At 36.5% G+C, this 13,806-nt stretch overlaps 1 protein-coding gene across 1 annotated transcript in view; it reads right to left on the minus strand.

The window, feature by feature from the left end:
• LOC102171501 (olfactory receptor 5W2-like) overlaps positions 1-13,476 on the minus strand; it is a 28,154-nt gene extending 14,678 nt beyond the window's left edge. The window contains exons 1-3 of the mRNA XM_018056319.1: positions 13,393-13,476; positions 7,297-7,634; positions 5,801-6,486 (exon numbers count right to left, since the gene is read on the minus strand). Coding sequence (XP_017911808.1) covers positions 5,801-6,486; positions 7,297-7,634; positions 13,393-13,476 — 1,108 coding nt within the window. The remainder of the gene's footprint in view (positions 1-5,800; positions 6,487-7,296; positions 7,635-13,392) is intronic.

Here is a 13,806-nt window from a genome sequence, read left to right on the forward strand (position 1 = left end):
ATAAATGGGTAAATAAGCAGTTAACTTAAATAAATTACTGGAATAAATACTACCTAACATTCAGATCTTTATGATGACTACTACTAAAATTCTGTTTAGAATAAAGTTCCTGTACATGTCGCAGATACACAGAGAGCCAATATCAATCATTGCAGATATAATCAATTCTAAACATTATCTTGTGTTTGTTTCTTATTTTCCTGTATACTAATACTTGATAACTTTCTCTTTCATTTAAAAGATAGCAATTGAGATTTTTTCTTTTTTTAATATTAACTGAGATAATGGCTCACTGGTAAGTGAAGTCGCTCAGTTGTGTCTGAATCTTTACGATTCCATGGATTGTAGTCTACCAGGCTTCTCTCTGTCCTTGTGATTTTCCAGGCAAGAGTACTGGAGTGGGTTGCCATTTCCTCTCCAGGGGATCTTCCTGACCCAGAAATCTAACTAGGATCTCCTGCACTGCAAGTGGATTTTTTACCAGCTAAGATAACCAACCTACATGTTCAGATTAATTATTTGATTAAATGTGAAGTGATTATTGTTTGTTTCATATTGTTTCCAATGATATGGATGGGTTTACAGTAATATGAGTAAAATATATTTACTGTACAATATAAAAGTAAAGTTTTATCTTTTAGAGGCAGATAATATCACCTGAAAAGAAACTTAGAGGTAATCTAACTTAATTCCGTCTTCTACACAGGGTGATCTGAAGAATAGAAAGCAACACTGTGGTATTTAGAGCGGTGTTCCTGCCTAGTTCATAGCATGGTTCTAACTAAAGAGAAACATCCAGGGAAGCTAAAGATTTCTGCCCCAAGCTTTAACCCAGATCCTTTTACTTACTGGTGTCATGAACATTACTGCTGTTCTATTTGTAAGTAGTTTACTTGTACAGCCTATAACAAGTACGAGTGTGTCTTTTCTCTGCATTAGACATTTACCAAATCTAACATTGCCTTGCCATGTTTCAGTTCAGTTCATTCACTCAGTCACAGCTCACTCCTTGCAACCCCATGGACTGAAGCATGCCCGGCTTCCCTGTCCATCACCAACTCCTGGAGTTGCTCAAACTCATGCCACTGAGTCAGTGATTGCTATGCTTATGCTAAACTATTTCAATGGTGAAGATGAAGAAAGAGGTCAAGATATAAGAATTTGACCATGATATTAAAGCATTACATCTGTCATTGATTAATTGCATTTGCAAAATGATATTTTCCATGAGTCATTGGTGCATGTATGAGGAAAATATAATATGAAGACATTAAAATGATAAAGAATGAAGAATACTGAAATTGACAGGCTAGAATAAATTTTGTGTTGTATTGTTCCTTTTTTTTTCAGATTAATATCGGGAAAGAAGAATCATTTTGCCCAAATTCATATCTGACTTAGAAATTATCTTTAAAAATTTCAATAATTTCCCATTAATTTTTTCAATTCAAGGAAAGGAAACCTACAATCAACTGAATCAGTTCTTTTTTTGGAAGTCAGTTTAATGGGTTTAAAATTTTCTCATCTTCACATATTACTCACTTCAGTTCAGTTCAGTCGCTCAGTCGTGTCCGACTCTTTGTGACCCCATGAATCGCAGCCAGCCAGGCCTCCCTGTCCATCACCATCTCCCGGAGTTCACTCAGACTCACGTCCATTGAGTCCATGATGACATCCAGCCATCTCATCCTCAGTCGTCCCCTTCTCCTCCTGCCCCAATCCCTCCCAGCATCAGAGTCTTTTCCAATGAGTCAACTCTTCTCATGAGGTGGCCAAAGTACTGAAGTTTCAGCTTTAGCATCATTCCTTCCAAAGAAATCACAGAGTTGATCTCCTTCAGAATGGACTGGTTGGATCTCCTTGCAGTCCAAGGGACTCTCAAGACTCTTCTCCAACACCACAGTTCAAAAGCATCAATTGTTCGGTGCTCAGCCTTCTTCACAGTCCAACTCTCACATCCATACATGACCACTGGAAAAAATATAGCCTTGACTAGATGGACCGTAGTCGGCAAAGTAATGTCTCTGCTTTTGAATATACTATCTAGGTTGGTCATAACTTTTCTTCCAAGGAGTAAGCGTCTTTTAATTTCATGGCTGCAGTGACCATCTGCAGCGATTTTGGAGCCCCCCCCAAAATAAAGTCTGACACTGTTTGCACTGTTTCCCCATCTATTTCCCATGAAGTGATAGGACCGGATGCCACCATCTTCGTTTTCTGAATGTTGAGCTTTAAGCCAACTTTTTCGCTCTCCTCTTTCACTTTCATCAAGAGGCTTTTTAGCTCCTCTTCACTTCTGCCATGAGGGTGGTGTCATCTGCATATCTGACGTTATTGATATCTCTCCCGGCAATCTTGATTCCAGCTTGTGTTTCTTCCAGTCCAGTGTTTCTCATGATGTACTCTGCATAGGAGTTAAATAAGTAGGGTGACAATATACAGCCTTGACATACTCCTTTTCCTATTTGGAACCAGTCTGTTGTTCCATGTCCAGTTCTAACTGTTGCTTCCTGACCTGCATACAGATTTCTCAAGAGGCAGGTTAGATGGTCTGGTATTCCCATCTCTATCAGAATTTTCCACAGTTTATTGTGATCCACACAGTCAAAGGCTTTGGCATAGTCAATAAAGCAGAAATAGATGTTTTTCTAGAACTCTTGCTTTTCTGATGATCCAGCGGATGTTGGCAATTTGGTCTCTGGTTCCTCTGCCTTTTCTAAAACCAGCTTGAATATCAGGGAGTTCACGGTTCACGTATTGCTGAAGCCTGGCTTGGAGAATTTTGAGCATTACTTTGCTAGCATGTGAGATGAGTGCAATTGTGAGGCAGTTTGAACATTCTTTGGCATTGCCTTTCTTTGGGATTGGAATGAAAACTGACCTTTTCCAGTCCTGTGATCACAGCTGAGTTTTCCAAATTTGCTGGCATATTGAGTGCAGCACTTTCACAGCATCATCTTTCTGGATTTGAAACAGTTCAACTGGAATTCCATCACCTCCCCTAACTTTGTTTGTAGTGATGCTTTCTAAGGACAACTTGATTTCACATTCCAAGATGTCTGGCTCTAGATTAGTGATCACATCATCATGATTATCTGGGTCGTGAAGATCTTTTTTGTACAGTTCTTCCATGCATTAATTCCACCTCTTCTTAATATCTTCTGCTTCTGTTAGGTCCATACCATTTCTGTCCTTTATCGAGCCCATCCTTGCATGAAATGTTCCCTTGGTATCTCTAATTTTCTTGAAGAGATCTCTAGTCTTTCCCATTCTGTTTCTCTTCCTCTATTTCTTTGCATTGATCGCTGAAGAAGGTTTTCTTATCTCTTCTTGCTATTCTTTGGAACTCTGCATTCAGACGCTTATATCTTTCCTTTTCTCCTTTGCTTTTCACCTGTCTTCTTTTCACAGCTATTTGTAAGGCCTCCCCAAACAGCCATTTTGCTTTTTTGCATTTCTTTTCCATGGGATGTCTTGATCCCTGTCTCCTGTACAATGACATGGACCTCCATCCATAGTTTATCAGGCACTCTATCAGATCTAGGCCCTCAGATCTATTTCTCACTTCCACTTTATAATCATAAAGGGATTTGATTTAGGTCATACCTGAATGGTCTAGCGGTTTTCCCTACTTTCTTCAATTTAAGTCTGAATTGGTAATAAGGAGTTCATGATCTAGACACAATAAAATGAACTAGTATTCATATTGAATCAGTCTTTAGATGCTGATGTAAAACTGATAATATATATGAAGATGGATTAATTAGATCCATGTTTATTAATCTCTCATTAATGATAATCCATTGACATCCAATTTGATTAACTATATTTTTTAACAGGTTCGCTGTCATGTTGCTGCCTTGTCGTTGCAACCAGTCAAAAGAAGTTTCAGTGAATTGATAAAGTATGCCAGAAGCACACATTTAAGTCTTTTATATTATGCAGGAATTTTAGAGTTTTTCTTAACATGTCATAGTGTTTTACAAATACCACTTTGAACAACAGAGGAATTATGTAGGCTTTATTTTTCCCTTCTGAAATATTGTCACATAAGGACTTTTACAATGGCGGCTAGAAGACCATCAGAGGCTTTTAATTTTATAATTTTTTAAAGTATAAATTTATTTATTTATAATTGCAATGAATAAATATCAGTCCCTTTCAGTACATTATGGTATTTAAAATACATTGTCACATCCTAGCTTTCTAAACAAACTAATTTAGTGCTTTAGCCTTCAGGAAGCCAGATCAAAGGTAGATGAAACAGTCAAATAGCAAGAGCTTAGAGCTTATTCTTTCTAGTGAAGTTAATAAGCATGTCTTTATAGTATATTATCTTAATGTCCACAACCATTTTATGTACCTTCCAAACAAACTTGTGTATATGTGTTCAATATGTTAACTGTATCCTGATATACATTTTTTAGCTACTAATCAAAACTTCATTTAATTTTGTATTAAGGAAAGTGAAAGTGAAGTCGTTCAGTCGTGTCTGACTCTTTGCGACCCCATGGACTGTAGCCCACCAGGCTCCTCAGTCTATGGAATTTTCCAGGCAAGAATACTGGAGTGGGTTGCCATTTCCTTCTCCAGGGGATCTTCCCGACCCAGGGATTGAACCCATGTCTCCCGCATTGCAGGCACATGCTTTACCATCTTGAGACACCAGGGATGCCCAATTTTGTATTGGCTATAATTGACATACAATTGTATTGACATATAATTAGCAGTGAAAAATGTGTTGTCTTCTATTTTTAGTTTATTACATATTTGTTTATTTGACCTTCCAGGCAACATGTAGTGCTTTGTTTACATAATGCAAAGCTCATTCTTAAGCAAAGAACTCTGATCAATGGGATGATATAAAATAATCTTTTAAATAGGTGTTTTATTTTTTTTTTTTTGAACCACAAGCTAACCACAGCTAAGAATAAGGAAAAAAGGAAGGAAATTGGTGTTCAGAGAGTCACAGAAGAATTGATAGTTGATAATGAAGCACAATTATGTACTTTACCATGATTCTGTCCACTGTCTCTTACCTTTTTTGACTGTGTGTCTGTGTGTGTTTTAGCTGTATTCAGATAAAATTGACAAATAACATGTATATGGTACAGGGCATGAATATTTAATATGTGTTACATTCTGAAATAATTACTACAATAAAGTTAGTTAACATATTCATCAATTTACAAAGCTATCACTTTGAGTGTGCATACCATGAAAACCCTTAAGGTCTACTTGCTCAGCAAATTTCAGTCTTACAATACACAACTGTTAACTGGAGTCACAGGGCACATTAGACACCCAGAAGTTATTCATCAAGCACCAGAAAGGCTGTAAACTTTGACCAACATCACCCATTGCTCCATCTTTCAGCCTGCAGCAATAGCCAATCTATTCTCTATTTCTATGTGTTTGACCAATTGGATTCTTCTTGTATGTGAGACCGTACAGTACTTGTCTTCCTCTGTGTGAATTATTTCACTTAGCATATGCCCCTCATGGTTCTTCCATGTTGTAACCAATGACTTCTTCTAACAGGCATGGACTCATACACTTCAAGATCAGAGTAACTGTCAGATCCTCTGCCTGCTATTTTTTTCATCTAAAAATTGAATCATTTTCTGGATTCAAATAGTGCTTGACTAAAAACTGAACAAAAACTAATATATTGTAAAAGTCAGAAAAAAAATTCCTGGAACCTAATGCCATAACAATTTCTGGAAATATAAAGAAGCATGACAGGTAGGGGAAATAGCAATATATTTCAAATAGAAATTATGTTTCTCATGTAACCTACCATTTAATTTTAACAAATCATCAGTCACCACATAAGTATGGCTGTACATGTGTGCACATATACAAAATATAAATTTTTTAAACCATTTATTCTTCGATTTTTTCAGGGTCTGTTTCACATCCTTATTCCTTAGGCTATAAATCAGAAGGTTTAACATGGGAACCACAAGGGTATGAAACAAAGAGGTCATTTTGTCTTCATCTAGAGAGTAGGAAGAACTTGGCCTGAAATACATGAAGACCATTATTCCCTTGAAAATTGCCATAGAAGTTAGGTGAGACGTGCAGGTAGAGAAAGCTTTTAACCCCCCTTTGGCAGAGTGGATCTTCAAGACCGATAGGATAATATATGAGACAAGAACTCCTGAAATTGTACTCAGTTCAATGAAGCCAAAAGCAGTAAATATCAGTAACTCATTGACCTGTGTATCTGGGCAAGATAGCAATAGGAGAGGAGCAACATCACAAAAAAAGTAATTAATCTCATTTGATCCACAGAAACATAAGTGAAATGCTAATGTCATGTGTATCAGAGCATCTGCTATTCCCACCAGATAAACCCCAGCGATGAGCAGGGAGCACACCCTGCTGGACATGCTGACTGCATAGAGCAAGGGGCTGCTGACTGCCTTGTACCAGTCATAGGCCATCACTGCGATCAGGAGACATTCACGATCCATAAAGGTATCAGTTCAGTTCAGTTCACTTCGGTCGCTTAGTCGTGTCCGACAATTTGCGACCCCATGAATCACAGCACACCAGGCCACCTCCCTGTCCATCACCAACTCCTGGAGTTCACTGAGACTCACGTGTCCATCGAGTCAGTGATGCCATCCAGTCATCTCATCCTCTGTCGTCCCCTTCTCCTCCTGCCCTCAATCCCTTCCAGCATCAGAGGCTTTTCCAATGAGTCAACTCTTCTCATGAGGTGGCCAAAGTATTGGAGTTTCAGCTTTAGCATCATTCCTACCAAAGAAATCCCAGGGCTGATATCCTTCAGAATGGACTAGTTGGATCTCCTTGCAGTCCAAGGGACTCTCAAGAGTCTTCTCCAACACCACAGTTCAAAAGCATCCATTCTATGGCGCTCAGCCTTCTTCACAGTCCAACTTTCACATCCATACATGACTACTGGAAAAACCATAGCCTTGACTAGACGGACCTTAGTCGGCAAAGTAATGTCTCTGCTTTTTAATATGCTGTCTAGTTTGGTTATAACTTTCCTTCCAAGGAGAAAGTGTCTTTTAATTTCATGGCTGCAATGACCATCTGCAGTGATTTTGGAGCTCCCAAAAATAGAGTCTGACACTTTCCCCATCTATTTCCCATGAAGTGATGGGACCAAATGCCATGATCTTCGTTTTCTGAATGTTGAGTTTTAAGCCAACTTTTTCACTCTCCTCTTTCACTTTCATCAAGAGGCTTTTTAGTTCCTCTTCACTTTCTGCCATAAGGATGGTGGATCTGCATATCTGAGGTTATTGATATTTCTCCTGGCAATAGAGCACCAATAACTGCAGAGCACAGCCATAGAAAGGAATTAATTTGTTCTTATCAAATAGATCCACCAGCATCTTGGGGCCAACTGTTGTGTAAATGCTGAGACCACTGAAGGAGAGGCAGCTGAGGAAAAAGTACATGGGTGTGTGCAGCTGGGGATCCATTCTGATCAGTGTTATTATTCCAAGATTTGCCAGAAGAGTAATGAGATAAACAAAGAGAAATATGGTAAATAGGATCACTTTGTTTACAGCATTATCAGTAATTCCCAAGAAAATGAAATCAGTCATGGAGGAGCAATTCCTTCTATCCGTTCTTCTTAGTTCTGATGTAAACTTTTGAGAAAATGATTTAAAAAAAAAATGACACTTGCATGTGGAACACTTTTTGGCATCTACAAAATGTCATAAGACAGAATATACTTTTCTATAAGTGTCTTTTTATACTTAGAAAATTATTCAGTCATGCACCCATTCTTTAAAGAGGCATAACTGTCTATTCTGAAATAATGAAAAAGTATCTTAGAAAGACTTTTGAGAAATTTAATGTAAATTTAGATGTCATTCATGAGGCTTGTTCCTTTCTACAAACTCTTCTCTGAGTGTTAGTTTCTTCATCCCAGAGAGTAGATTTAGAAAAATTTAACTCTTTACATCTTGAGGAAAACCTAGAAGAGACATCAGTGTTAGAGAGACCAGACAGTAAGATATAGGACTGAGCATTTATGAGGGCTGAAAATAGTCACTTAGATACAAAAATCAATAATAATTTCTTTGTTTCTCAAACAAGTATGATTGGTTTTAGATAATTTGACTTAGTTCCAGAAACAGTGAGCATATCAAAGGCTAGCAATAAAAGAAAAGTGATTATATTACTTATTTTAGTTTATGCTATGTTCAGTATTTGCTGAGACATGAATTAAGTATTATTGACCTGGTGTTCTAGAAATTTAGTCTTGCTTTCCCAAAATGCTCGTTACCTCTTTGTGTAGTGGTAGTTGTCAAAAGGTGAATCTCTTAATGAGTGGAAAAAAAGAGCTAAAAGGAAGTGAAAACACCATATTTATTGTATAATTTGCATCATTTTATATGTTGAATGGCCTGTTAGTTACTAAATTGGAAATAAGATGACGGACAATAATGTTTCTAAAATGCATAGGCTTTTCCCTTTGTAATATATATGAGTATATGTATTAATGTTCGTAAGAATAGAATGTAAGCAATGAACTTTTTCCCTCAGAACTAAGAAACATGGCATGTGGTTCTCATGGAGATGAATTTTACATGTTTTTATCTTTATTGTGTTACGTACTCTATTTTAATTAAACAAAATATGCTTTAATTCATGTATACATTTTTCCAAAGATAAAAAAAGAGTAAATATTTCCTGTGAATAAAGAACAAAATAAAACAAATAAACAGTTGCATTGTGGATATTAACAAGTTCAGATTCTTGTGATTCTGAAATCGAAATATTTCTAGCCATTGACTTCAGATTTTAATGAGTAAGCTGGCACAAAATGGTTCATTTACAATTTGTTTCTTCAAAATGTTAAGTATTTTCTTCTATATTCTTTAAGTTAGGAACTGGAAACCTACCTGAGATGAGCAAGTCTTGACTAGTTGAACAATAAACAGGTGACCTCTTATTTTACCTGGTACACTGGGACTTAAATCCCTGTGCTACTGACCCTTTGCTTTGATGTTATGCAAACATTTCATTAATTATATTTCTGCTTCTGTATTTCCCCCTGAGAATTCAGAAGCTACTTAGCACAAGCTCAGTTTTCATGCCTTCCTACTGTCATTAAATAGATCTATGGTAAAAAGAAAACTGCATAATTTTTTTGTATGATGTGCTTCACAGTTATTCTGAAATGATTTTGTCCTTCTTTAGTTAAAGAGTAAACCTACTGAAACTCAAAAAGATCCTCCCCCCATTATTTCCATTTCTTTAGATTTGTTCATAGTGTTCTGGAGTCTCCTTCACATCTCATTTAAGGATATTACCACGCGTGGTTCATGTTTTCCTTTTTACTGAAATTTAATGAGTACATCATAAAATGCACCTTTCTAATGTATACAGTTGTTTGTTTTTCATTGTGTTTTCAAGGTTCTTAGGTTATCATCAGTATTTACTTCCACAACATTTTCATTACTATTATAAGAAATCCATATGTATTAGCTGTCGCTTTCCCTTCCTTCCTCCTGAGCCCTGGCAACTACTAATTTACTTTCTGATTCTTTGTGTTTCCAATACTTGGCTTCCTTTTGAACAGAATTATGCAACATGCTTTTTTTTTTCCTTGTTGTTATTCTTTTCATCAGCCTTCTTGTATTCATTGAAATATTTTCAAGGTTCATCTATATTGCATGCATTGCATATTCATCCTTCTTTGAATTTTTGCCATACTTCATCTATTTTGACAAACAAAAATTAGCAAAATTATCATAAGTCATTTCTGGGTCTTGTCTTGAATAAGATAGTGTGTGAAAGCCACAAATTACCATATAGAAATTCCAACTACACATCTTATTTTACAATGTGGCACATTCTGATATTACATGAACTGAAAGGGGAGAATTTGGGTCTATCTTTCTAGATATCTCATCTACTCTCAATTATTAAAGAACTTGCAACCTAGCCCATCTTTCCACTGAATATTTCATGCAACCTCAGTAAACATGAGAAAGAACAAAATAAGGAGTCAGTGATCATTCTCTTAAGTTATTTAGTTTTGAAATACAGTTTTTGTAGGAAGAGATAACTAGAACAGTGTGCAAAAATAAATCAGAAACAAGTTTTTGAATATATATAAATGCATGAATATTCAAGTGTTTCCCAGGTGGCTCAGCAGAAAAGATTTGACTGTCTAGCAGGAGATGTGAGTTCGATCCCTAGGAAGAGAAAAGCCCCTGGAGTAGAAAATGGCAACTCACTCCAGTGTTCTTGCCTGAAAAGTTTCTTGGGCAGAGGAGCCTTACCATCCATGGGGTTGCAAAGAGTCAGGCATGACAGAGCACATATGGTCAGGTCATTCTCTTAAGTTATCTAGTTATGAAATGCAGTTTATATAGCAAGAGATATGTGGAACAGTGTACAAAAACATATTAGAGAAGCAATCTTTTGAATATGTATGTGCATATATATATATGCATGCATATTCAAAGATTGAGGTAAAATGTTTGAAAACCATATAGCCAAATTATATGAAGAATTCTCACAGACAGTAAGACAACAAACAACCTAATAAAAATTGAACAAAAAATTTGAACAAATTAAGTCTCATCAAGAAGATATATACAAAGAAACCCACTTCAGAGCTAGAAACACATGCAAACTGAAAATGAAGGGATGTGAAGATATTCCATTCAAATGAAAATCACAATAAAGCTGGAAAAGCAATACTCACAGCAGACAAGATAGACTTTAAAATAACAAATGTTAAAAGAGACAAGGAAAGACACTACCCAATGACCAAGGGATCAATCCATGAAGAAGACATAATAATTGTAAATATGTATACACTCAACACAGGAATACACCATCAATATATAAGGCAAGTGCTAATATCTATAAAAGGGGAAATTGGCAGTAATACAACAAAGGTGGGGAACTTTAACATTCAAATTACACCAATGGATGGATCACCCAGGCAGAAAATTAATAAGTAAACCAATTCTTAAATGGCACAATAGACCAGATAGATTTGATATTTATAGGACATTCCATCTGAAAGAAGCAGAATACACTTTCATCTCAAGTAAATATGGAACATTTTCCACAGTAGATCATATCATGGATCACAAACCAAAACCTGGTAAATTTTTTTAAAAAATTGAAATAATAACAAGCATCTCTTTCCAATGACAATATGAGAAGTCCATTACAAGATAAAGCTGTTTGTGTTTTTACACAAGTATATAGAAGCTAAACAATATGTGACTAAACAACCAATATCACTGAAGAAAACTAAGAGGAAATAAAAGAAATATCTAGAGAAAAATGACAACAAAATATGACAATCCAAAACCTAAGGTGCTCTGCCAGGGTCCAGCCCCAGTGAATCCGGGGAATTTGAAGCGGGGATGGAGTTGGCGATTAAAGAGAGATTAATTAGAAATTTAAAGAGAAATTAGAGAAGAATAATGTAGTGAAAAAATAGAGGAGAAAAGAGGCTGATATTCCTTGGTTTACATGGAAAGCTAATAAAGTCTCAAGACAAGAAACTTGAACCGTCTACGTAGGCCACAGGTGCCCGCTTGAATAGCATAGGGTGCCCCACCTTGGGCTCCCTCTCGCGTGGGACTTAGAAGCCCAGGCAAATAAGGAGACACAGCGAGCCTCTGTGTTCCAAGGGATCAGCCTGAAAAAGAGAGGGAGGGAGAAGGGGAGAGAGTTGACACGGGGGAGGCCAAGCTTGTGCAAAACCCCATAACTTTGTTTTCAAAAGTTGTTTATATACCCTAAGTTTTACACAATGGAAGATGCAGAGTCATGCAGGGGCAGCAGTCCTGACCCTTACCTATACCAGGCTTTCTTTCTGCATATCTTTCCGTATACAAAAGGTCTCAGGTGATTTACATTATCTTATGGCCAAGAGGCCTGTTAACACTTTATGGTTCTCTTCCTTAATGAATGTTAATCTCATTTTCCCTGAAGTGTTTTTCTTTAATCTACATCACCTTCAAAGGACTAAATAAAGTTACATCCCTGTAAAACAAATGTGCAGTGGGTTATAACAAAGAAAGTACTTAACTCAAAGATCTATGTTGCTACTTGTTTTTTCTATATACCAACTATATCAACAACAACAACAACAAAAGATATGAAAACTTGACAGCAAGTATTGGCTTAATAATGAAACCCTTAATCAGTCTTAGTCTAATGATTTTTTCCTAGAATTTTTTAAGCTTTCTGTGCCTCTTGCGGTTGGAAGGCTGTAAACAATCACATGCACAGTTGCAAATATCTGGACAGTCCTGTCGGGCAAGTTAGAAAGCTATCAGAGGGGTTTGAGCTAAGACACTCCTTTTATGCCCAGGAGACTTATTAACTAGAGCTCTAAGTTAATTTTCTTTAGAGAAAGGTGGTAGGGAATAGCCCCCCTGTAATGTCAGAAGAGTATAGTATGGCAAACAGTAAACAGACAAATTTTGGTTTGGGGGTAGATGCTCGGGCAAAGGACCCCTTGAGACCTGAGACTCGCCTTTGCCTGTCAAGCCTCTTCCTCATGACCTTTGTCATGGGTGAGATTCCTCATGCTGGCTCCCGGCAGTGCTCAGCAAAAACAGTTCTAAGAAGGAAGCTTATTGCAATACAATCTTACCTCAGGAAACAGGAAAAATCAGAAATAAACAAACTTGCATTACACCTAAAGCAACTAGGGAAAGAATAAGTGAAACTAAAGTTAATAGATGGAACCAAAACATAAACATCAGAAAATAAATAAATTAAAAATATAAAGAAAATAATAACAAAGGTCAGCGAAACTAAAATCTGATTCTTTGAGAATATGAAGTTGATAAACCTTCAGTCAGACTCATCAAGAGAAGAAAAGAGAAGACTCAGGTCAACAAAATTAGAAATGAAAAATGAGAAGTAACAACTGACATTACAGATATTTTCCATCAGTCATTGGTGATGTGTAAAAGGGTTGTGCTATGGAAAGAAGAAGGAAAGTTAGTGATGAGAACTGAAGTAGACAGCCTAAAATACATCAGAATCTTTTGATATGTTGTTCCCTATTTTTGTGGAATTTCAAGAATTTTCATGGAACAGAAGAGTATCTCCATGCCATTGCCACAACTTTGATTTGAATTGTGAATTTCATAGAAAAACACTCAGTTCTTCTTTAAGTTATCCAAATTCCAGACGAGGAAGCCTATTTTAATCAAATATTGTCTGCTGTAATATTATTTTTTACTTCCATTTAATGGGCTTAATTTTTTTTCTTTTTTTATATCATATTTATTAGATCCAATAAAATGGAGCAATATGTAGGTCAAATCAGTCTTTAGATGCTGTAATATACATCTGACATTTGAATGGAGACAAATTAACTAGATTACATGTATATATACTGCACAATACCTGCCAATCCACTGATGCATTGTTTGTCTTAGACTTTAATTTTCGGACAATATTTTCTGTTAGGATGCCTTTTATAAGCAACATTTGCAAAATAGTTCAGTGAATTGATGAAATATGGCAGGAATAGAAACCTATACATCTTTTATATAAAATAATAATTTTATGTTTGTAACTTTTTCCACAATGAGAACGTTTCCTAACATGTCATAATGTTTCACTGCTGCTGCTAAGTCACTTTAGTCATGTCCGACCCTGTGAGACCCCATAGATGGCAGCCCACTAGGCTCCCCTGTCCCTGGGATTCTCCAGGCAAGAACACTTGAATCAGTTGCCATTTCTTTCTCCAATGCATGAAAGTGAAAAGTGAAGGTGAAGTTGCTCAGTCGTGTCCAACTTTTAGCAACCCCATGGACT

This window comes from Capra hircus, chromosome 12 (assembly GCF_001704415.2).
Source record: "Capra hircus breed San Clemente chromosome 12, ASM170441v1, whole genome shotgun sequence".
Taxonomy (NCBI): Eukaryota; Metazoa; Chordata; class Mammalia; order Artiodactyla; family Bovidae; genus Capra; species Capra hircus.